Source organism: Dromiciops gliroides, chromosome 4, assembly GCF_019393635.1.
Source record: "Dromiciops gliroides isolate mDroGli1 chromosome 4, mDroGli1.pri, whole genome shotgun sequence".
NCBI classification, from domain to species: Eukaryota; Metazoa; Chordata; class Mammalia; order Microbiotheria; family Microbiotheriidae; genus Dromiciops; species Dromiciops gliroides.
In genome coordinates this window covers 369978416-370002789 of record NC_057864.1, presented here as the reverse complement: position 1 = coordinate 370002789, position 24374 = coordinate 369978416, and the positions used below count along the sequence as shown (strand labels likewise).

The window sequence follows — 24374 nt, the reverse complement described above, 5'->3', positions numbered from 1 at the left end:
CATTTATTCCACTTAATAAAAATACAAAATGGTGAGAAAAGGATTGATGCTGGAGTGACAGGACTTACGTTTATATCCTGCCTCTAAAACTTATTACAACTTTGAGCTTTCATTTGGACTATTGCAAATTCCCAAATTAACTACAAAGAACCTATGATGGAAGACACTATCTGCATCCAGAGAAAGAACTGCTCAACATATCAGTATGTATAGAATGATTTTACATATGCATATCTATATCTTTATTTCTACGTATGTATCTATCTACATACACACATACATACATATATATACTTATACATACATATATATACATATATACATACATATACATATATATATATATATATATATATATATATATATATATATATATATATTTGTGTCTAATGGTAGCCTTCTCTAGGTTAAGGGGGAGGGAAGAAAAGAGTTACAAGATAACTATTATTTATTTAAAAGGAATAGTAAGTTGTACATAATATATTTGCAGTTTCATGTGTAATCATTTTTTATTCTACTGTTATGAAAATTCTTGTTTTATTTCATAAATTAAAAATAAAATTTAAAAAAAACTAAGGCAAGTCATTTAGCCTTCCTGGGCCTTAGTTTCCTCCTCATCTACAATGTGGAGTTTAGCAAGATGTTCTCTCCTAGATGATGTCTAAACAAATCTTCCCTCCTTGGTCATCCTGGCCTCATTCCTTTACTAGGCTAAGAAGGCATTTAAATATAAGCCGTTCATATCACCTAAATCATTTTCAGAAATATGAAAAAGAGGGAGAAGCACAGAAAGTGTCTATTAGGATTTTTCTTTCAGACTTATCACCTGATTTATTTCTTCATTGCTTGATTCTATTGAATAACATCTTGCTAAAACCATTTGATACATATTAATTTTTTTCAGTCTGAAGATTTAGACTGGTGGTTTTACTCATTACTGTTCTAAACAAACAAAATCCATCTAACGACTTTCCAAATTTTTATTTTGTGTACATATGTCATAGGGATTTTTTGGTTTTTACACTAAAAACACAGTTCGGTATTATCCCCTTGAATGCATTGTTTTCTCTAAGTTGCTCTGCTGGTGCATTTGGCATATATTTAACAGGTTCTCTAAATTACTCATTAGTTTTAGGAGCCAGAATTTCCTCTTAAGGCAGCCGTTTTCTCTTTTCTTAGTCTGATCCATGATCTGTGCTATTTCCTTTGCCTCTTTTCTCTTTGGGGTGACTTTAGAGAACCATGATGTCATCCAGTATGAAATGCTAATTTTATGAAAGAAACTAAATTACCAAAGTACAATTTTTTCTTTCTCCCTCTCAACACTTCCCCCCTCAAAGTGAAGAACGGTTAGGACATATCAAGTAAAATAATATATACTATTCATCAGGGAACAGGAATGTTCCTCATAAACTTTAACAGATGATGGTAGACTCCTAGCACATGTCCTGTCACATTAACGAACTTATTTAAGAGTTTCGAATTGTAGAAAACTCTCTGTGCCAACTGGTACTCAGCTGCAAAAGCCATCATCAGTCTTACAGGTCAGAGCAGCTTAAATACCAATGTACATCACTTGCTACTGGTGTAAATAACCAAAAATAGATACACACAGGCGTGGAGAGTGTCAACAAAGGAGCTGAGCTAAAACCAAAAACCGTCACTGCTGCTTAAGAAAGGACAAATTAAGTTGCCTTTTTGGAGGCAAATTTGGAGAGTGATGCTTATTTTAGAGAGGAACACAGGAAATTCCAGTATTTATTTTTTTAATAAAAGCATGAAGGTCATTTATTGTAGAGATTTATGAGTAACAAGACATTATTGAGTCATCTTCTATACTGCTTTAGAAACATTTATCTTTCCAGGTCAGGAAAACAAAAAATCATCATTGTTTTGATTTGTTTATTATTTTTCCATGACTGGATACAAGGATAATTTTTCATTGGTCATTCTGGTATAACACTTAGTGATTAAAAAATGATGCCCACGCAGTCTTACTTTTGGTTATTTATCAGAGAAGAGAATTATGTACGTCAATATTAGGGCCTTTAAAACTAAGCACCAGTTGCCACATGGTTTTCTACAGTACTGCATCTTTAAATTAATTTAAACTCTTTCCAGTTATTACATGGTACTCCAGTAGTCTTGAAAATATTAATTCCTTTTCTCAAAACCAACAATTGGTATGACTATAAATAAGCTATCTTAATGGCCTTCAACACTTAGGACAAACTATATGCCTCAAGAATGACTGTAGCCTCTTAGCTACTCTACTTTGTATCTGAATGAGGGGGAATGAGGTGGAAAAGTGGATAAGATAAATGTTTAGAAAAGGGTATAAGGGGTTGGAGATAGAGCTTATCCAGTTATTCCTTGAGAATATTTTGCATAACTTTTAAATTTTTTGATTTCTTGTTTGCTTCTATCTATAGTTTATAAGTCTGAGTAGTCATTCTCTTCTACCTTGGAAAGCTTCTTAATCATATTGAAACCACAATTCTAACTATTTTTCTTTATTGTTTAATTTGTCTGTTTAATCAATATAATCAATATTAAATAGCTCAATGATCAACATAATGATTTATAAATACAAGATATTGATTATTATGAAAGATACTTTGATATTCATATCAAAGGCTTCATGAGAGATCAATTCTGAATTATTCAATTTTATTCACTTCTCTAGACATGTTAGTATGCTTTTGTAACTGCCACTTGTGTGTAGCATAATGCCAAGCACTTAAAAGGTACATAATATATACTTGTTGAATTATATTGAATTCCCTACAATCTAAAGAATCAGCAAAAGGTAAGAAAGGAATGTTACAAGGACATTATCCATATATGACAGTCAATTGAGTGATATGTTTTGCATAATGTATGTCTATTTCACAATTTAATAAACAAGAAGTAATTAGGCATTTGCTTGATACACACCTACTAGCATATATGAAATAGATAAAAATGATTTGGTGGGAAAGATGTAGCAGCAGGGAGGTAAGGAAGGGAAGGAATAGAAAAGGTCTAATATAGGAGGTGATACTTAACTGAGCCTTGAAAGAATCTAGGAATTCTGAAAGACAAGGGTAAAGAAAGAGTACATTCCAAGCATAGAAGCTAGCCAGTGTAAAGTTATGGAGGTGGGAGATGAAGAAGGCGTAAAGGTCATTTTTGTGGACTACAATGTGTGTGGGAGGGAGTAATATGTGACAAGGTGGGGAAGGCAGGTTGGAGAGAGGTTGTAAAGGTACCCGCAATGATTATTGATATTTTAACATTGTATATAATGAATAAGTAAATTGTGAATGTGCTTGTGCAATTATTTTACTGTGGCATAGAGCTGATCCCCGAGATCTTAAAGGTTCTGCTGGAACAGCAGGTAAGGTCTAGGAGGTTCAACAAAGCAGGAAAGACCTCAGATATGGAACTTGTGACGGGCTGTATATACGTCATTCATGAATCAACCCGATTCAATTTCAGGGTGGCACATAATAATATTAAAACTAACTCACATTTACATAATGTTTTCTGGGAGTTCTCCTTTCCTACAAGGAGAGTAGCTAGTAAAAATATGAGGCTTTATGAGGTTGTGACCTGTTCATAATCAAATACTAGAGTACTAAGTGATTAAGGCAAGATTAAAAAACCAGGTCTCCTAATCCTGAGTCTGGTGCTCTACTCACTGGAGTAATGCTGACTCTCATCATCTGGTTGTCCAGTGTGAATTTTCAGCCACAGAAATTATTAAAGCCCTTCGACTAAGTTACAGAGGGGTTATAGTATGTGTTGGTGGAGGATGTGTCATACAAATAAAATCATGTATCCTTAGAGCAGGCAGTCAACAAACAAGGTACTTAGAGTCTCAAGGAGATATCTTGATCTGAGTATCACCAAGTAACTTCATATTGCACTGTCATTACTAACTTAAAGATGGGTACTAAATATTTTTTCCATAAACCTCATTCTCACTGCAATGACATAGACCCCTGACATGGGAGGTACTAGGGACCTGTTTCCAGAAAACCGGAGGACTGACCATTCTGCACTGGACTGACATACGGTTGGGAGAAGCCTTTTTTCCCCCATTAGCTTTGTAGCAAAACTGGCTATGTCTTTAAAATGGTCCACCTGAGAATCATCAGGGCTTTTATTGCATTTCCATCTGAAAATGAAGGACTTCACTCACATTGTGGTGAATGTTTGGGTTGATGGTAGAGAGGAAAAACTCCCTAACACCTTCAGAGTGCCAGAGCACCCTGAGGAGGGAGTTCTAAAATATAAAAGGTCTAGCTCTCAGAGAGGGCAACCAGGGCAGATCACATTTATCAGACTCCCACCATAGACAAACTTTGACTTTTGCTAGTGACCCAGTTTCATTTTATTTCATTCAGTCATTCAACAAAAATATATGAACACTATGTAAAATCTATTTAATGCAGCCTTAAGTTTGTGTTGATAATAATGATAAGTATTCTTTACCCAGAACATTGCACCGTTTTTTTTAAACTGAAACTCTTGTGGAAATGTCCTCATAATCATGAATGTTTAAAAGTAGAATGGGCTGCCTCTGGAGGGAGTAGAATTTTTTTTCTCACTAGAGATCTTCTGGGAAAGGTAAATACAACTTGGGAATCAATCTTGATCAACAATGGATTGAATCAGATGGCCCCCAATTCCCTTCCAAATCTGGTTTGTGAGTGGTTAGAAGAACAAAAAGAAATGACAAAGAACTAGCATTGCTTCATCCCAAACAGCTTTTACCAGACGAATTTTATTTTTCTTATTGTGTGAGTATTTACACTGGTAAATCAGAGGAATTTCTGGACAAGCATAGTCAGTTGATTTCTACAAGTATCTGATGAACATTCACTAGGTATTTGCATTAGTTCTGAAGAAATCTTTTAGCTGATAATGCAAAGGTTCTTCCATGTGGCTGTAAGACCTAGACCAATCATAATGTTTTAGTCATCAGGATGTAGACGCTAATAGATCTGAAGTTTGTAAAGACATCAGTGTGGATTGTACTGACCTAGGGGTGGAACCAGTCAGAAAGGAGTGCTATTGCCAGATAATTGATCTTGGCAATAATCTACCCTGCCAATCTCTAGCCAACTTCACCATGATTCTGACCTAGGCTTCTTTTGTTCCAGGCTTCCCTTCTCTCTGTCCCACTTGGCTCAGATGTCTTCTCTGGGAACCATGTTTATGGTTTCTGTGACTCAGACTCAGCTATTTATCTACATTCTTTGTTAGTCTCTTTGGATCTGATGCTCGGTTCCCTGCTGCCTCCCAACATTCAGCCAGACCTTCCCTCCCATAATGATATGTGTTAGTGAACTTGACTTTCCCATGCTCATTTAGTGCTTCCTTAGCTGCCCATACTGACAATCCATTGCAGATACCAGCTACCCAGCATGTTGTTGTTCTTTGCCAATTTCAGCAGCAATTACAGGCTGGACTAACCTCTATGGCAGGTTTCTGACAACATCTGTTTCATCAGCATGACCTAGAGTCATACTTAAGATCAAAGACCAAGAAAGAATAGGTTTTTTTAAATGAAATTTTGGAAGATCTGCTTAATATTAACTTTAAGTCCACCAAGCCATGGTTGTGAGGTTTATCAGAGTAGTTGCTATGTGCTGAGTTGATGAGAGAGTTGTTTTCTTTTTTAAAGTTGGAAAGTTATTTTTCTTTAACAATAAGTAAGAAAAATATTATGGATTTTATTTTTACTTTAAAACCAGCCATACATGTTGATCAAATGAAAAGTATGGCAAGCAGGATCACTTGCGTCAGTAAAGAGATATAGCCACAGTGGCAGCTGAATCTCCTGTGTATTCTATGATGCCACAAAAAAAGTAGAAAGGAAATTTCTCACTTGTTTCTGAAAAATAATGTGCATGTGCCTACAGACAAATTTCCAAGGACTTGGGATCATAGATTTAAGGTTGCAGTGATAATAACAGACATTATTTAGGTGGTACCTTAAGGCTTTCAAAATATTCTTTATATATTTTTTTATTTGGTCCCTCTAAGAATCCTGTAGGGTAAGTGCTATTATTATACCCATTTTGCATATGAGGAAATTGAAGCTAAATAGCTTGTGCATGATCACACAGGTAGGATATGTCTGAAGCAGTATTTGCAATTATGTCTATCCTGACTTTATACCCAGTGTTCTATACACTATACCACTTGGGTGCCTAGGAGAAACCTTGGAGGTCACCCAGACCAATCTTCTTATTTATAGAAGAGTTAAATAAGGCCCTAAGCTGATACCTCTTCCATCTGCTAATGTTGGGCACTCCATCCTGGAAAAAGCCCAAAGACTATAAAATACTCAAAACTGGGCAGTTTGCAAAAAAAGTATTATGAGTCCCACTCTTCTTTTTTTACTCATGCCCAGGGGACTTATTACTGGCTGATATTTGAAAGAAGCTGGTGGTTCAGGGATTCTGCTTTAAGATCTGGATGGGGGGCAGCTAGGTGGCACAGTGGATGGAGCACTGGCCCTGGAGTCAGGAGGACCTGAGCTCAAATCTGGTCTCAGATACTTGACACCTACTAGCTGTGTAAACCTGGGCAAGTCACTTAACCCCACTTGCCTGACAACAAAAACAAACAAACAAAACAAACAAAATGAAAGATCTGGTGGGATGAACTTTAGAAGTTAAGACAACATGGATTTGGTGGGGCCCCTGTCTTCAGGCAACGTTCTCTGTGACTCTATGTCTTATAGGTAGAATTCAGATACAGCCTACTCAGTGTTATACCTGTTTTGCAAAAGGACTATTATAAAAGCATTGTTGTGTTACAAATTCCAGTTGTACAGTTGTATAGGTATATGGCTGTGTGGAATCCCGGGAAACATAAGGTAGAGACAACAAATTATAAGACAGTAATACATGATGGATTGGTTCACTTAGAACAAAAATATCAGGTGTCACAACTATTAGCAATAAATATCAATAGTCACTACAGATATATTGTATACTCAACAGTAGATTTCTGGAATTGTGTCTCTTCTCAGTGGTGTTAATATGCATACATGTATATCAGTGATTGAGTAATATTAAAAATGATGGAAAGTAAGAACTATTGGTGAGAGGAAGAAAAACAGAAACATCAGTGAAACTATTGGGACTTTAAAAAATCACAGTGCAAGGGCATAGTGGAAAAATGCTTAATTATAGCCAAAAATTAGGGAATAATAGGAATACAGAAGGCAGAAGGGAAGAAACAAACCATCATTAGAAATAAAGCTAGGATACTAGAGCCACAATATGCTGGATCAGAGCAGGTATATAACAGCTTTTTTATAAATGGCAACAAGTACAATCGACATTTAATTCAAAGCAATCAATACGAAGACAAATAAGGTTTTGAATACACTAGTCAGGCAAAAAAGGAAGACATACATGGTGGATAGCTAGCCAGCCTAAGAGCCAGGAAGACCTGGACTGTAGTCTTGTCTCTGAATCATACTGGCTACGCAAACTGAGGAAAGTCAAGGTTCCTCTTAGTGCCTCAGATTACTCTCTAAGAGAAGTTACAGCTGCTGATCTGCACTGATGGAGCAGCTTTCTTCATCTGCTGTCCACCATATCAGTCACAGTTTGGGACCCAAATCAGAGGTGGCCAGTTCTCTTACTACCTGTCTAAGATTTGATTGACTTCCATTACACAACAATGCCTCACATAGAAAATCTGCAAAGTACTTTCCTTACAATGCCCCATGAGGCAGCTGAATAAATACAATTATATAGGTACATCTATATGCATACACTGTACATATCATATTATATATATGGATGTATCTTTATGTACATATATACAGATATATCTGTGTATTACAGATATGTACATATCTATACATGTGTATATATATATATATATATATATGTACATATCTGCATATATAGTGTACCGTCCAGTATATGGATGGATGTATAATACAAATAGAGGATAATACAATGCTGATATTAATAATGTTGAATTTACAGAGGAATAAACTGAAGTTGAAAGGATTTCTATAACTCAGGCATGGTTGCACAGCTAGTAAATATCAGATCTAAGACTTGAGCCCAGATCTTCTGACTTTAAGTCAATTCTTTTCCCACCCCACCACATTTCCTGTTGCTAGGGAGTATTAAAATTAAGTGAATTCAAGAACTAACTCTTGAAACAGTCATGGAATGAAGATAAGAACAAATTTCTTGGTGTGCAAAGATAGGACAGTCACTACGAAGACAGAAGGAATGACTTGCCTTACTTTTGAATCTGCTCGACTAGTAAGAAGCACAGGCATGAGGGGGATGGGTTTTCATACTTCTCTATTTGTACTGTTAAAGTTGCCTGCTCAAATGTAAGGACCAGTAAAGCCCTGATATAAAATAATGAAAATGCTCTTCTGACAGGTTGCCAAGTTAGCACCTGTAGAAAAGAAGGCCATCAAAGAAAATGTAACTGTCAATTTTTGAAGAAAAAAACACAAATATGATAGCAATAAGAGGCAGAATATTTTCTTACTTCCTTACCTTGCCATACTTTCTGTGCATAGGACCCCTGTGAGCAGTGAGTGAAAAACGATGATTGGTTTCATCCAAATCCCAGACAAATACACGCTGAAGACATAAATGATAAACATCAACACATAACAGTGTTCTGGGAAAACAAATCCCTTTATATGCTTCATAGATGGATATAATCTTGACACTGCATCATGGAAAAACATTTCACCTTATTAATTCACTTTCAAGTTAATAAAACATAGCCTCTAAGATCTGAGGAGCAAAATTACACTACTAAAATGACATGTTTAAAAGTAATTTAGATTTAAAGATATGACAATACTTATCCAGCTATTTCCATCACTCATCATCAGATCAGATAAAAAAAAATCTGCGTGAATTATTTTAGAATTATTTTTTTTCATACTGCATATATATCCTTTAAAAGTACAAATGAAGATGAGAATAGAGTTGTATCTCAAAAAGTGATGTGCAAATAAGTTTTATAAGTTGCAGACTCAAATTTTAGAGCTGAGAGTAGACCTGGCTAATTAAAAGAAACCTGTGATGAGTTCCCTTGGAAAGTAAAGAATCATCTTGCGAAGTAAATAGTTATTCCTTAAGTTATCTTGGATGCTTTATTTGGATTTTTTATATGTTGTGTCTGCTTAGGCAAAGCACCCGTTACCAGAGAAGAAAAGTTTTAACATTAATAATGGCTAATCTCAGCATTTTGTAAAAGAATATGATTCTGAAGGTTTTGAGGGACTTAGAGCTGGAAATAAACTTTCAAGAGAATCTAGTGGAAACTTCTCATTTTATAGTGGAGGAAACTGAGGCCCTCTAACTCCAAATACAGTTCTCTTTTTGCTATATCAAGTTGCCTCTCCTCTGAGTTAACTGCAATTCTGAAATGATGCACAGAGATGATTGTAAAGCTCTATAAGTCCCAAACGATAGAGAGATATAGGCTCATATAAAACTATGGTATTTAACATATGTGTTTTTGGAAGATGTATTTTCCTTAACATGTGGGTTCAATTTAGTTCATGAAGCATCGACAAAAAATGCCTTTTATGATCTTGCAGTACCAAATGTGATAATCAGAAAAAATGACCAACAAACAGCCCTCTGTTTTTGTCTTTTAAAACCATCTCTCTTGTTTGTGCCACACTAAATTGGAGAAAGAAGTTTTCTCAGGACTAGAAATTTCAAAGTAATATCATTTTCAAGTTATCTCAATTTTGTTTTGTTCATTTATAAAGGATGAAAGCCTTAAATTGTGGCTGCTACAAAGTAGATAAACAACTATACATCAGATTTTTTGGCAAAGGTCTTTTTTCAACCATTTAACTTGAAGCGATGCCTGTAGTTTTACAGAGGGAAAATTCTACTTTTCAGCAGGAGAAACCTTTTTACCATTAATCAATTAAAAGAGGGCATACCTCCAAGTCACTGTCTGGTGGAGGTGATGGATTATTCTTCCGGCCTCTTCCTCGGGACTTTGACCCAGAACTCCTACATGTTCTCTCATCAAGGTCTTTGATGGGTGTTGAGGGGCTTTGCACTGTATCAAAATCTCCTGTAAATATAACCATGCGAGTGAAAGTACTGCTTCAATTGTAAATAGGGATAAGTCTTCAGAAACAATACAGGTTAGTGTTTATATTAACAAATTGCATTATAATAGGAACTAACATTCAAATGACAAAATAATCCACAAGACTCAGCCAACAGTCTTCATGTTTCACTTGGTATCTAATATAATAAAATTCTAATACATTAAAAGGATGTGCAGAATCCCTTGGTGATGATGGGATTTAACATACACCAGAAAGTCCCTGACACAATGAATATGGCAATACAAACTAAAGATACACCCAAAGGATATTATCCATTATGACCTATTAGCAACACTTAGTAGTATTTTTGTTTTTGTTTTTTAGTTAAGGAAATGTTAAAAGCATCAATGTCATGACTGTTAGTTATGTCAAAATAACGAATTCAAAATAGATGAGATGGAGAAAGTTCAACGTGAACTTGATACATGAAACATCAAAGACATAGTCTGAAGTGCCTGAGGAAAAAAAAGTATTTTAATGCATCTAAAATCTAATTTAAAAGTATTCTACCATAATGTAAAAAATACTTTGGTTGACCTACATTTTTGCTTCTCCAAAAGAATCTGCTCTAGTTTTATGCTGCTAACCCAACTCTCATAGTATACTTACTCTCTCCTACTACATTCACATGTGATTTCATGCTGCAAAATGTACTCTGAGTTTTCCCACAAATACAGATTCCTATGTAAACCTCACACAATCAAATAGACAGAAGGAGTGTAGTCCAAGATATCAAATGTATTTTAGGCCCACTGCCTAATTTTCTTTAAGCCTTACATCTTTCAGCCCTTGTAAATGTAGAGACTTGCCAGCTCTGAAAGTTGAATAACAAGGGATAGCAGAAATTCTCAAATTCTTATGAATAAAAGTCAATCTTAGAGAATTTAAGGGGCTAGAAAAAATGATTTTCTTTGTTGACATAAGTAAACATGCCATCGTTATAATTTATTTTATTTTTCAACACACTTAATATGGGAGCGTCCTTGTGTATCAACCATATAATTTTTAGCCAAAATATTTCTGTGAGCCACAAACATTTCTGGAACTGAATCAGTTGCTGCAACCATTATGATTCCACTAAATGCTGTCAAAAATACTTCCTACACTCACTCTTACTTGGAATTTTGTGCAATGGAACCTAGGAGAAAAGAACATTTTTCCTGGTAGGAAATATATGGAAATTTTTAGCAGAAGTTTTATTTTTTATTAACACACCCATCATCCTGTGCACAACCATGCATTTTTCATGACCTACAGTATTCAAACATGACTTCTTTTTATTCCTCTGAATTTCACTGCGTTCATTATACTTTGTCCATTCAGTATTGTAGGAGAGATTGCCAAAGTAAAGACAATTCAACAAGCAGTTATTAAGCACTGTGATAGGTGCTAGGGATACAGAGGAAAATGAAATAATCCCTGCTATCAAGGAGGTTTGGGCAGCAAGGTGGTGCTGTGAACAGAGTATTGGGCCTAAAGTTTGGAACTCATCTTCCTGAGTTCAAACCTGGACTCAGACACTTACTATCTGTGTGACCCTGGGCAAGTCTTAACTCTCTTTGCCTCAGGTCCCCATCTGTAAAATGGGTGGGAGAAGGGAATGGCAAACCACTCCTGTATCTTTGACATGAAAACGCCAAATGGGGTCGCAAAGAGTTGGACACAACTGAAATAGCTAAATGACAGCAACAAATCAAGTAAGTTAGGGTCAAATGAGGGAAACAGCATGGTGGAGATAAATAGATATGGAATATATTCAAAGTAAGTGCAAAAATTGCAGGAGGACAAGAGATGGGGCATTAAGCCTGGAAGAATAAGGGAAGCCCTCTTCTAGGAGAAAACACTTGAGCTGAACCTTAAAGGGAGCCAGGGGTTCCAAGGAACAGAGGTGAAGATGAGAGGATTCTGAGAATGAGGGATAATGGGTAACAAAGGAATGGAAAGAGAAGACAGAATTAAAAACATGCCAATATATAAATGTGATTTTTTACATTCATTAGAACTAATGTTCTAAAATGATAGAAGCAGCATAATTTTAAAAGAGATTTCATTTTAATGATTTTATTTCAATATATTTTACCTTATAAAATTTTAGTCACCTTCAATTTAGATGAAATTTCATTTTCAGAAAGTGGCTTTATGTGGATTTCCATGTTAATACATACCAGAAATCCTTGGCTAATATGTGATATATCCTACTTTTAAAAGAGAATATACACAGCTGTTAGAAAGCTTGCAACTAACTGTGAAAAGCCACCTGTTGTTCTCACTGAAGATGGTTTTTTCTCCATCTTTTTATTACGTATCACAACTATTAATCTATAACTCTTCCTTAGTACATTTTAGTGAAATGAAACTATAATTATTGATGGAGAAAGCCTACTCGGTGGTGAGTAGGCACACAGAGAGGTGGAGAGAAAGGAGGATTTACAGCAAAGGAAATAGTGGCATGCACAAGAAAGGAAGAGTTAGGGATGTGTAGAGTAGAAAGCCACCAAGTATTCTCATTTAAGGACACTGAAAACAGACGAAAAGTCTCCATTGGTCATCTATAAGTTTCCTACAGGAGTATTAAGCTAACTAAATTTTCCACATTTATCACATAGATTCTAAGTCTTAGAAAAACAAAATCACTACATAATCGGAAAAACCTAAGTTCCTTCAGCCTATGCTTTCTTGAAGGCTCTGGGTTCCTTGGGAGACATAAAAAGGCCCAACTATTTGTTATTCTGGGCTCCTCAGACTTGGTGGGTGCCAGAGAAAAGAGAGTCTCCATATCCTGATGACCTACTGACCAGACACATTCCCAGATGGAGATGAAAGGGATTGCCGTCAGAGAAGCTAAGTGCCACTGTGTCTTTTGTTGTTGTTGTTGCATATACTCACTTTGTTAGCTCAAAGTTAGCCTCCTTCTTTGTAACTATTCAGCAACTTGTGCATTGCCTTGATCATTCAAACATCAAATCTGAACTAAGAAGGTCCCTCCTGCAAACCACAGAATCTAGCAAGCAAAACTCTTTAGATTATTACTTTTACAGATAAAGAAAACTGAGTCCCAGAGAAGTAACATGACATTTGCCATCAGAGAATCACAGAAGGTAAAGCTGAGAAGATACCTTAGAGGTCTTCTAATGTGACCTTTCATCTTTATGGACAAGCAAAGTGACGTACCCAAAGTCAAACCAAAGCCCAAGTTCAAAAGTGGTACAGGATAAAGAATGCTGGATTTGGAGTCAGTGGCCTTGAGTCTAATCCCAGCATCTTTCATTTACTGCCTACATGACCTTGGGCAAGTCATTTTATATCACTGGGCCTCGGTTTTCTTTTTTTTTTCTTTTTTTTTTTTTTAGTGAGGCAATTGGGGTTAAGTGACTTGCCCAAGGTCACACTGCTAGTAAGTGTTAAGTGTCTGAGGCTGGATTTGAACTCAGGTACTCCTGACTCCAGGGCCAGTGCTCTATCCACTGCGCCACCTAGCTGCCCCAGGCCTCGGTTTTCTAATCTGCAAAAATGAGGTGATTGGATTAGGTCATTTTTATGGTCCCTTCCAGTTCTAAATCTATGATGCTCCTTCAGACCTAACATAGAGAGTGAATGGTTTACCCAGGTCAACCTGTGTTTGAAATCCAGTTCCCTTTCTACCTCATATGGGTATAGAGGTAACTAGATTGTATAGTAGATAGAGCTGGGAGTCACTAAGACCTGAGATCAAATCCGGCCTCAGAGACTTATTAGCTCTATGAACCTGGACAAGTCACTTAACATCTGTCTGCTATGCTCATCAGTTAAATGGGAATAATGATAGCACTTAACTCCCAGGGTTGTTGTTGTGAGGATGAAATGAAATAATATTTGTAAAGTGCTTAGCACAGTGCCTGCTACATGGTAGGTGCTCAGTATAGTGCATTACACATAGTGCACATTGAACAACTGATGATTTATTGATTGAATGTAAAGCACAATTTACATGTTAGAGATCAATGAGGAAGCTAGAAAAATATGCCTTTGGTGTTTACTTGAATATTGCTTTGATCAATTAAAGATCAAATGTAGTTAATGATATGTTTACTGTTGAGGTTTAGCCATTTTAACAAAATTATATTTTGATATTTTTTTAAAAAGTAAAATTGATGAGAAAATCATGAAAATTTATTTTTCAGCTAACCATATCGATAAGAAACTAGACCATTGGGTCCATGAGACTATAACCAAGACACTAAGGTGACACTGTTACTAGAGAAGTGGATGTGATGACTTAATATCACATCACAAATCAGTTGGTCACATTAGCTAGCCAATCAACTGGCAGGACTATAGGGAAATGGGGCACATTGTAACTTTTGATAGGAAAGGAAGGAATGATTCTAACCATGATGAACTGCTGGGAAGGTAGAAGGTGAGTTGGGATTCTGTGGGAGCAAGGAGGCAAATGAATCAAAAAGAAAATAAAGGCACATGTAGAGGTGAAAGGAAAGATGAAATAAGAAAGAAGGCACCAAAAAGGGGATGGAAAAGTATAATATGACAAATCTTATACTGTTGCCAAGTATGGAGAATACTTTTAGTCCCAGATGGTTTTTTCATAGGGGAAAAGTCACTATAGCATAACATTTTGTCCTGGAGAGTATTGTCCATTTCATTTTTCTTTTGTATAATATTCCCCTCAAAATCAATTTAAAATATGTGACGCAGTGAGTAGGATCTCAATATGTTTCTATTGAAAATCCCTATGCTGAAAAATTATATGTGTAATATTTATTTTTATAAAATTCACTTCTAGCTTATCTTAATATTTAAAAGTTTAGGTAAAAATTAAAATTATTTTTGCCATGAGATTTAAATGCAACATTACCTTAGTTACCTAAATATATTATTTCAATTCCATCATGTAATTTTTCTTTGGAGAATTTTATCAACTCTATCATGAAAAAAACTGAAAATGATTGCTAAGGCAAAAGCAGTTATGAAATTAAATTACATAATACTAATAAAATAAGAAACTCTTCTCTGAAATGTAATTTTCATAGTTCAACCCTAGTTATTTAAATTGAAATTCAAAGTTTAATCAAATTTGATTCACACAGAGGAAAAATAACCAGAAAGGTCAGTTATCTAGTCCACCAAAAATAATGTTATAGATCTAGGTATACTTGTTTTGGCACCCAAAGTAGCAATTATTATTTTTGTATTAATTATATTACTTATCATTATCTTATAAGTCCTTTTAAAGTGAGATCCATTTATCCATATCCATTTATCTTACTCTTAAAACTTGCAGAAATCATCTTTACTTGTTTGCTTTTCCAAACAATGAACTGTTGTAACTTTGAATAATTAGCTCTCATGTCACTAGAAACATACCAGAAGCTAGTATACAACCCTTTTGACTTTTTTCTTAAAGATTCATTTCACCAAATATTTTGTCAGTGGATTTCTTATATGTTATATCTAAGAATAATCAGCTATGGAATATTAAAAATATAATAGAGAGAAGACAGTTTAAGTGGAAGCTAGTAACAAACTCTTTCCAACTTCTAGCCTAAACACTATTACAATGGAGAAATCACCATTACCTTCTCCGGTAGCTTTTCAAAATTACATGCAAATATTGTAAGGTACTGTAGTTTGAAAATATTTTGAAGCTCATGGCTGTTTTAACAGAACATTTGTTAAAACAAAAACAAAAAACTTCCTTCTGTCTCCATGTGATTAGAATTCTCTTTTTAACTTCTAACTCATTAAATATAATTTTTTTTCAGGAGCAAACATTCTGGATGTTGTGACAGTATTATGGAAGCTAGTAATTTTTTTTCTTTTTAAACACTATTTGCTACTCAGAACCAACATCATGAACCATCTTACAGGGCAATACAATGACTGTAAGCTCCTTGAAGGCAGGGGTTGTCTCACTTTTGTATTTGTATCGCAAAGACCTAATAGCATAGTACCTGGCACATTATGTGCTTAATAAATACTTGTTATTTGATAGACTTTCTCATAATGAGTTACTCTTTTGAAAGATCCTTCATAATCACTATTCAGCTAGTCAGAAACATTTATTAAGCACCTACTATGGATCAGGGCAGCTAAGTGGCACAGTGGATAGAGTGCTAGGCCTGGAGTCAAGAAGAACCATCTTCCTGAGTTCAAATCTGGCTACAGATATTAGTTTTGTGACCCTGGGCAAGTCACTTAGCTCCGTTTACCTCAGTTTCCACATTTGTTAAATGAACTGGAGAAGGAAATGGCAAACTACTCCAGTATCTTTGCCAGGAAAACCCCAATCAACAAAACTGAAAGAAAAACGCCAGCAACTGAACAATAACAACAATAGAACTACAACATTTGTCAGCCACTGTAAATACTGAGCCTAGAGAGAAAGGCAAAAAAATATTCACTGTCCTACAGGGGCTCATGATCTAATGGGAAAGACAACATGCAAACAACTGTGTGCACACCAGCTTCTTCCAGTGTGTAATTTTCCCCCCAGTTTACATGCCTGTGTAAAAATGACCAGTAAATTAAATTGACCTTGAATGCCCTAATACATAGCATTTTCCCCCTTAAAATTGTTAATCTAAGAAAAAAAGCAATATTTCATAGTGGATAGATCGGTTCAGGAGGAAGAAAGACCCTCATTCAAGATTTACCTAGAATGGATATTTGCTTCTTCATGTGACCATGGGAAAGGCATTAAACTTCACAGTGGCACAGGAAACATTTAAAAACGTTAAATAACAAATGAGTTCAAGTTCCCAATTGACAGAGACTTGTACTGAAAAAGAAAGTTAATTGAAGTCTCTTCCTCTTTTTACATGAATTACTGGTCACAAATATGTCTGCTTAGTTCTTTGTTGTCATGGGGAGAGGTCTGGGTGTGTGATTCCACACGTGAAGAACTAGAATGTTAACTTCTACTAATACAGTTCAGCAACTGTGTGCAACAGTTCAGTCTGTAAATCACGTCATCTCTTTGGTCTTAGCTGCCTACATCACCTGCACTGAGAAATGAAGGGATTTACCCATGAGTGATACAACATCAGCTACACTCGTACCCATGTCTTCCCTGACTCTTAGCTTGGCCCTCTATTCATTATTATTCCTTTAGACCATAGCTTAGGATATATATTTTGCTAACTTTTACAAAATTATTTCACATTATAAATAAAATGCTATTTGTTCAATACAAATATTCATTCAAATTAAATGCATTGCTAGTTAAAAGCTTTAGTTGAAAATATTCTTGAGGGAAAATTCCCTAAAATCAGCTATTATGGTCTTTCTAAACTAATGCTTTTAATGTCCCTGATATCACCATAGCATTGTTCCAATAACATTACAAAGAGACAGAAGTAGATAATCATTTCTGGAGGTATATGTAAGATGATCACTACAATGAGGAAGGTTCAATAGACTCCTGAAAATTTCCTGAATCGAGTAATCTGAAGGTAACATCTACCCCAAAACAAAGCCACAAAATCAGGGCTTATTGGGTAGAAGGAAGAAGGTGGTTGTCAGGAGAACCAGTGTCTGAGCAGTAGGAAAAATCTTTAATACTTCCTAATAGCACAGTTTACTGATTCTCAATGGCGGTTGGAATTTTAATGAGTCAGAGGTTTCTGGTATCTTACGACCATTATATTGACATGTGGAATTCATGGTGGAGAGTAACAAAAGGACAGCAGATTTAAGAATGCTATGAATGTACTAGAAAACAGGTAGAACACCTATCACGTCAAAAAGAAGCCAAATAAATCTACTTCTGGTTATTTCTTCGTCAAAATGATAGTTGAAACAAATTAAGGCAGCTAACCCAAGTGGAATTATACTGGCTTTTTGGACCTGCTGGAGGTTCTGTCATCTCTTTGGATAAGAGAATAAAGCCTGGAATTTGAGCTCAACTAGTCATTAAACATTTGGTGACACATTTTTTTTTCTATCAAAGTGAAAGTTGTCATTCCAGTGTCTCTGCAAATTCCAACTCAAGTAATTGCCAAGTCACATTTACATATTGTGTGAGAATAGGGGGGAATTAAAATTGCATTGGAATTCAGAATTATCACCTTTAGTGATAGAGAATATTAATGGGGTTCATCCTCTCAAAATCATAACATATTTCAATTAGATTTAGCAGCACACTTTCCTCATTACAGTCCTAAAGTAAGATAGCAAGGGGCTCTTTAACAGTTATTGTGTTCCTGTCCAAGGGACTGGGCTTCATTTCAGCAGAGTGAAATGATCTCACTATATCTCTTACTTCTCTTGGCATACTTTGAAGTCTAATTAGCTAATGTGCTATAAAGTGAATTGAGGTCCTCAGGTGAAAAGCAAATTTTTTCCAAATTATTAACTGTGCCTAATCTCAAAGATTTAAGTGCATTTGACAAAATGGAACTTAGAAAAAATCCCTCTCTAGTTTTTTGTTTTTTTTAACATTTTGATCTTCATTTTTTAACAAAATATATTATGAAATCTAAAATATCTATGAGATGTTTCATGTTAATAGCAGTCAAAAATCTTTATAAAGATAATGAATTAAAAGGGCTGTTCTTAATCACTGTAGTCAAATTTCCTTAAATTTTTCATAAAACTGCCTAATAGCTAAAATAAATAACTCAATGCTATTTGAAATTTCCATCTACTATTAGTCATTACCAATTGCCCTAGGCTTATTCTTAAACCAACACAGTACATGAGTGTATAATTATCCTTTAATCAGTACTGTAACTAATAACTGCACCTTGTACATTCTGGGTACTTACATCCGACTTAATTTCATTAGGATAATCTCGACATCAGAATGACCAGCTGTCTTTTATTGAACAAAAGGTATGTTTCTATATTAAAGATGACAGAAGTCAGTAGTGAGTATTTATTTTTAAACAAATGTAGATGTAGTCCCTTTTTTTTCATCTTTTACTGTAACATATACATTTATATTAAAGTGGAAGCATTTTAGTTTCCCTCAAATCTATATACTAAATTCCCATTTAAGTCAAGGGAAAAGGTTCATGATGCAGAATTTAATTTTTTTGATAGCATTATCTCATTAAATAACATGTCTTTGGTTGGATAAGAAAATGTCTTAAATGAGTTCTAGTGAAATAACTAGTTTATAGTTTAACTCTATTTTAAAATCATAATAGGAAATAATGAGCCTTTAGATTTCAAAATTATATTAACCATGCAACTCAGAATCAGTAAATAATGACAACCCAAAGAGATTATCATTTAAATTTCAAGTTCAAGTCACCAAAATTTTCATGAAATAAAATTCTATAGCATTGAACAGTATGCCTATGCATTTATATATGTGTATACATATATTAGTATTTATTAACAGATATTTATACATATATTTATATATGCATATATTTGTGGAATAAGCATACATTTTATATGTACATTATATATACATCCATAAATATGTATTCAAAACACTGGGCTGCTTGCCTTTGTTAATATAAACCAAATGTTCAACCTAAAATAAATTGTCCTTTGCTTAATAGAAGTTTACCTTTTAAGTATATCAGGAAAATGAGTTTTTGCAATTACACTATAATTTAAGAAAAACAAAACAACCTTACTTTTCCCAATTAAATCTGCCCCATTATAGGAATAATAACAATGATAACAATGATCATAATAGCAGCTAAAAATTTAATACTACTTTGTTTTACAAAGCGTTTTACATATATTAGGTCAGTAAGCAAACAGAAAATGTTTGTCTCTGTGTGTTGTGTATATGTGTGTGTGTGTGTGTGTCTATGTCTGTGTCTGTGTTCAACTGATGGTAGAAAGAGTTCACTTAAACACACTTTCCTAGATTTGTCTTTAATTCTGCTCTGTAAACCAGTACTGACAGTGTCTAAGAGGTTTTGTCTTATTTGTATGGTATGGTCCATGGGGTCAGTAAGAGTTGAACACAACTGAACAACAATGGTTAGAAAGTTTTTCTTTACACTGAATTGGAATCTTCTACCCATTGTTTTCCTAGCCATTACTAAGTACTATATGTTATTCCTATGGAGTCAATTCAAACAAGTCTAATCTCATTTTCTCAATAAATTCTTTCATCTTCAATTCCTTCAAATAATCCTTATATAGCATGGCATCCCATCTTTCCAACTTAGTAATTCTCAGACATTCTCCAACTTATCTATGTTCTTACTGTGAGAATTAGAATGGCACCCCCTGCTGGGAAATAAATTACAGGGAAGCTCCACCATGAGGTGAAAGCATGTGATTTAGAAACCATGTGACTTTAGCATCTGGAAGTGACCTTTTCTGGGGTTTTGAAGGTCAGTTCAGTGTCAGGAAGTGATGTTGTGCTTCATGGGTCCTGTCAATCAAAGTTACCAGCCAATTAGCTTGGAGGTGTGTGTGTGGTGTTGTGTGTGTGTGTGTGTGTGTGTGTAGAGCCATGTTCCTGTTTTCACAGAGGCTTCTGGGAGAAGCCCCAGGAAGGTTGGCCTCTTGGGTTCCTGACCTGGTTTGGGGAGGTTGTGCAGAGCACCCCAGAAGTTTCTCTGGGGCACATCAAGGAATCTTCTCCTGAGAAATTAAACCAGAGGACAGATACGCCTAGAGAGATAAGCGGAACCAGTTTGGACTGAGTTAGCTTTGGGACCTCCACCCTTCATTCTGGTCTCCCTTACCCCTGGGGAGATAAATTTGGGTGTGGCTGGGCCTTTGTGTCCTGAAGAGAGATCTCCAGCCACCCCTCACCCAATTCCTCTAGTCACTACCAGTGGGGGATGGTCCTCCACTCCTCACCCAATTCCCCCAGCTACCATCAGTGGGGGATGGTCCTCCCTCACTAAAGGAACTTTCCACAGTCAAATGGTCACCCCTCCCCGCATCAGTCTCTATAAAAGTACCTGCTAGTCTCCTGCTCGAGGAGATTGGTACCTCTGAGCCATGTGCTATGTGCCCATCTCCCCATGAGAAGTCCAAGGATTTCTTTCATGGTTTCCCTCCCCACCCTTCCCTTCTCTTGCCCCTAAATAGACTACCATCTTATTTTAACTACTTTTGTGTGCAAGAAGGTGTAATTCTTTAAAGAGGAATTCCTAAGAACCCCAACCCCTAACCCAAACTCGTATCCCATTTCCCCCATTACAGTTGGATGCTGGGGTACCTTACAGATAGCTAGATTTTCTACCTCTCTCTCTCTCACCAAATTCTGATTGCACTTTAATAAATATTTAAAAGTCTAAATTCTTGCTAAAGCTTCTAATTTGGGGCACGCATTCATTAGATTTTATACATCATGGCTAGAATTTTAGCCCCTTACATTACTATGTGCTGACCAGAAGTAGTCACAGTATGCCAGATCTGGTCTGACTAGGGCAGAATATAGGGAGACTATCATTTGCTCTCTTCTGGACATATTGCTCTCTCAATGCAGATTGAGACAGTGTTAGGTTTTTGTTTGTTTTGCTGCTATGTCACATTATTAAGTCATACTGAGATTGTGGTTAGAAAATAGATTTTTCAGGGCAGCTAGGTGGCACAGTGGATAAAGCATTGGTCCTGAATTCAGGAGGACCCGAGTTCAAATCCCACCTTAGACGCTGATATTTACTAGCTGTGTGACCCTGGGCAAATCATTTAACCCTCATTTCCCTAAAAAAAAAAAAAATTCTTCTTTTTCTTTTCTTTTTCTTTCTTGCAGAAACTGTTATCTAGTTGTCATGTCTTCTTCATCCTATACTTGTAAAACTGATTTTTTGAACCCAAGAGTGGCACTTTTTATTTATCCCTATTTCCTCCTTTCTACTCAATTATTTACATTTCAATGCTTATTATAAATATTATAATTAAGTAAACATTAATTTTTAGTTACACAGTTGTTAAGTAGAAAAATTCCATTGCACAGCAGAGCCTAGCTAGAAGGCATTTCCAATATTACAGATGGCAGTAGAGAAAAGATAATTGCATATATTCATATATACATTAGTCACGTCCTCCCTTTCCCCCAACCAGGAATATGCTGGAACCATACCTGTTACTGTACAACCAGTTACTAAAATTTGGAAGCTGAAAATTATACAAATACTTAGGACTCTATTTGGTTGCTAGATTTTAAGAAACTAATTGAAGAATTGTTAATAATGCAATAAATTAAATTTACAAATGTGTTACAGATCTATATGTATATGTATGTATACATGTTGTGTATGTGTATTATATATGTATTTGTGTAATATATCTATATATATATTTATACATATACATTATTCAGAGAGCTGGTCATTAAACATATATACCAAAATACCACCATTTGCCTCTCAAGTATTTATTTGCAAATGATATAGGAAGGCATTTGTTACTATGAATATATTTTAACTATATAATGTCTGAAGCATTTGAAGATTTTAGAAAGCACTATGGTTACAATATCATTCCATAAGTTGCCAGCTACATAGAACTTATTTTAGCTAGCCCTGATGAATTCCTAATTTTTTAAGAATCCTACTGGCTTAATCAGCTAATTCCCATGATTTTCTCCTTTCTCTATATTTTTAATCTCTATTATTTTCCTGAACTTATTTATACATAGTTCTCCCTCTGAAGACTATGGCTTGGATTTTTGAAGTACTCCTGTTCTGCTTCTTCCTGGGAAATTTTCATCCTTCTCCTCCCATGATATCATGGACTTAGTTCTTCGGCTAAGATCAGACAGAGACTGATATAATATGGATAAGGTACTTGAGCCTATTAGTAAAATATAAAGTTGCTATTCAATGAATAAAAAAAAACTGTTAGGGAGAGGAAGCAGATATAATTTAGATCCTTCTTAAACATGTTGAATATATTTAATAAAACCCTTTTCACATTTTTTATTTGTACATATGATTTGGAATATTTATATACCAACAAATAATGTTTCATTAAAATACCATAGTAAAAAAACCTAGAGCTAACATATATATGATTTTTTTTACTGGTATCAAAGATATATGCACTGATCAAACACAGATATGCACTTATTCTCTACAAGTAACACAAAGTTTCAAAATACAGGAAATAGCTGATAGCTAAAATAATGGGTGGCCCAAATGTGTGCTTGAAATAGATAAACCCATAAGCATGAAATCATTATTAGTTACATTCTCTGAAAATAACATTGTATGCTAGGTCATCAAAGAAACTATTCTACTAATCTCAGAGCCATAAAGAACCAGAACTCCTCCCTTGGGTGGCATATTTAAAAGGTACTAAAAGCACTTACATTCTTCTATATCATATAAAGAACAAATCTTAGACCTAGTTAACAAGAATAATTTGCCAAAATATTAGTTGATTGTCTGGAGTAGGCTTCTTCCTACAATTTGTCTTGCTTCACCATTTCCTCAGATGAGGGCATGTACTTGACCACTAGTTCCAGTTGAAAACATCTTGAATTATGACTGACTGATTTGCTGAAAGGTCTGTTCCTTTTTGAAAAACTGAGATTCGTATTTATGCTGTCACTTTTATGGTTACAATCTCATTTAATTGTTGCTCAATGAAATGAAACCCTCTTGAAATATAGAAAGAATCGTGACTTCTGACCTTATGCACCAGCATAGATCAAAGCCAGAGTAGCCATCCAAATGATTTCAGCCACCATTTAGAAATATTTCCCACATTTTGTACACAAGACAAAATATATGAAAGTATTTCACCTGAATGGAGATCTGTACCTGGTTGACTTGTCAGTCCAGGGAGAGATTCCTGCAACTGATAGGTTGAGGAGGATGAAGATGTTCCATCAGCTGTGTTATTTGAAGTCATATATGCTCCATATGTTGATGCTGAATAATACTGTGCATACTGGTTTTGGCCAAAGGCTGTATAGGAGGGATAATCCTGAAATGATAATTGAAATGCTCTGATCAGGAGTCAGATTTCCATATGCACCGTAAGTACAGAAGACCGAACTACATTAGTGAAATCAGAATCCCTGTTATACTTCAATGAATCTGGAATCTAGTTTTTCCTATACTGGTACAAACAATCATCTATTCAATATCTTGTCACTCTGGGCAGTGACTGCACCCTTCTATAAATCTTCCATAGATGATACTCATATTGAAGGCTTTCCTCTGACTCTTTTCTATTGCATGGATACCACTACAGTATCTGAGATGTCCTAAGCAATCAAATAAACACTTGCGTTTTTGGCTCCACTGACTGACTTCAGGGGAACAGGGGGTAGAATCAAAAGAACAATGGATGTCTACCAAGAAGATCC

The 24374-nt window shown here is 35.3% G+C and overlaps 1 protein-coding gene across 1 annotated transcript in view; it reads right to left on the bottom strand.

The window, feature by feature from the left end:
* EYA4 (EYA transcriptional coactivator and phosphatase 4) overlaps window positions 1-24374 on the bottom strand; it is a 316619-nt gene that overhangs the window by 43829 nt on the left and 248416 nt on the right. Inside the window, 5 exon segments of the mRNA XM_044003487.1 lie at window positions 3970-4162; window positions 8538-8593; window positions 8595-8624; window positions 9956-10092; window positions 23824-23989. Coding sequence (XP_043859422.1) covers window positions 3970-4162; window positions 8538-8593; window positions 8595-8624; window positions 9956-10092; window positions 23824-23989 — 582 coding nt within the window.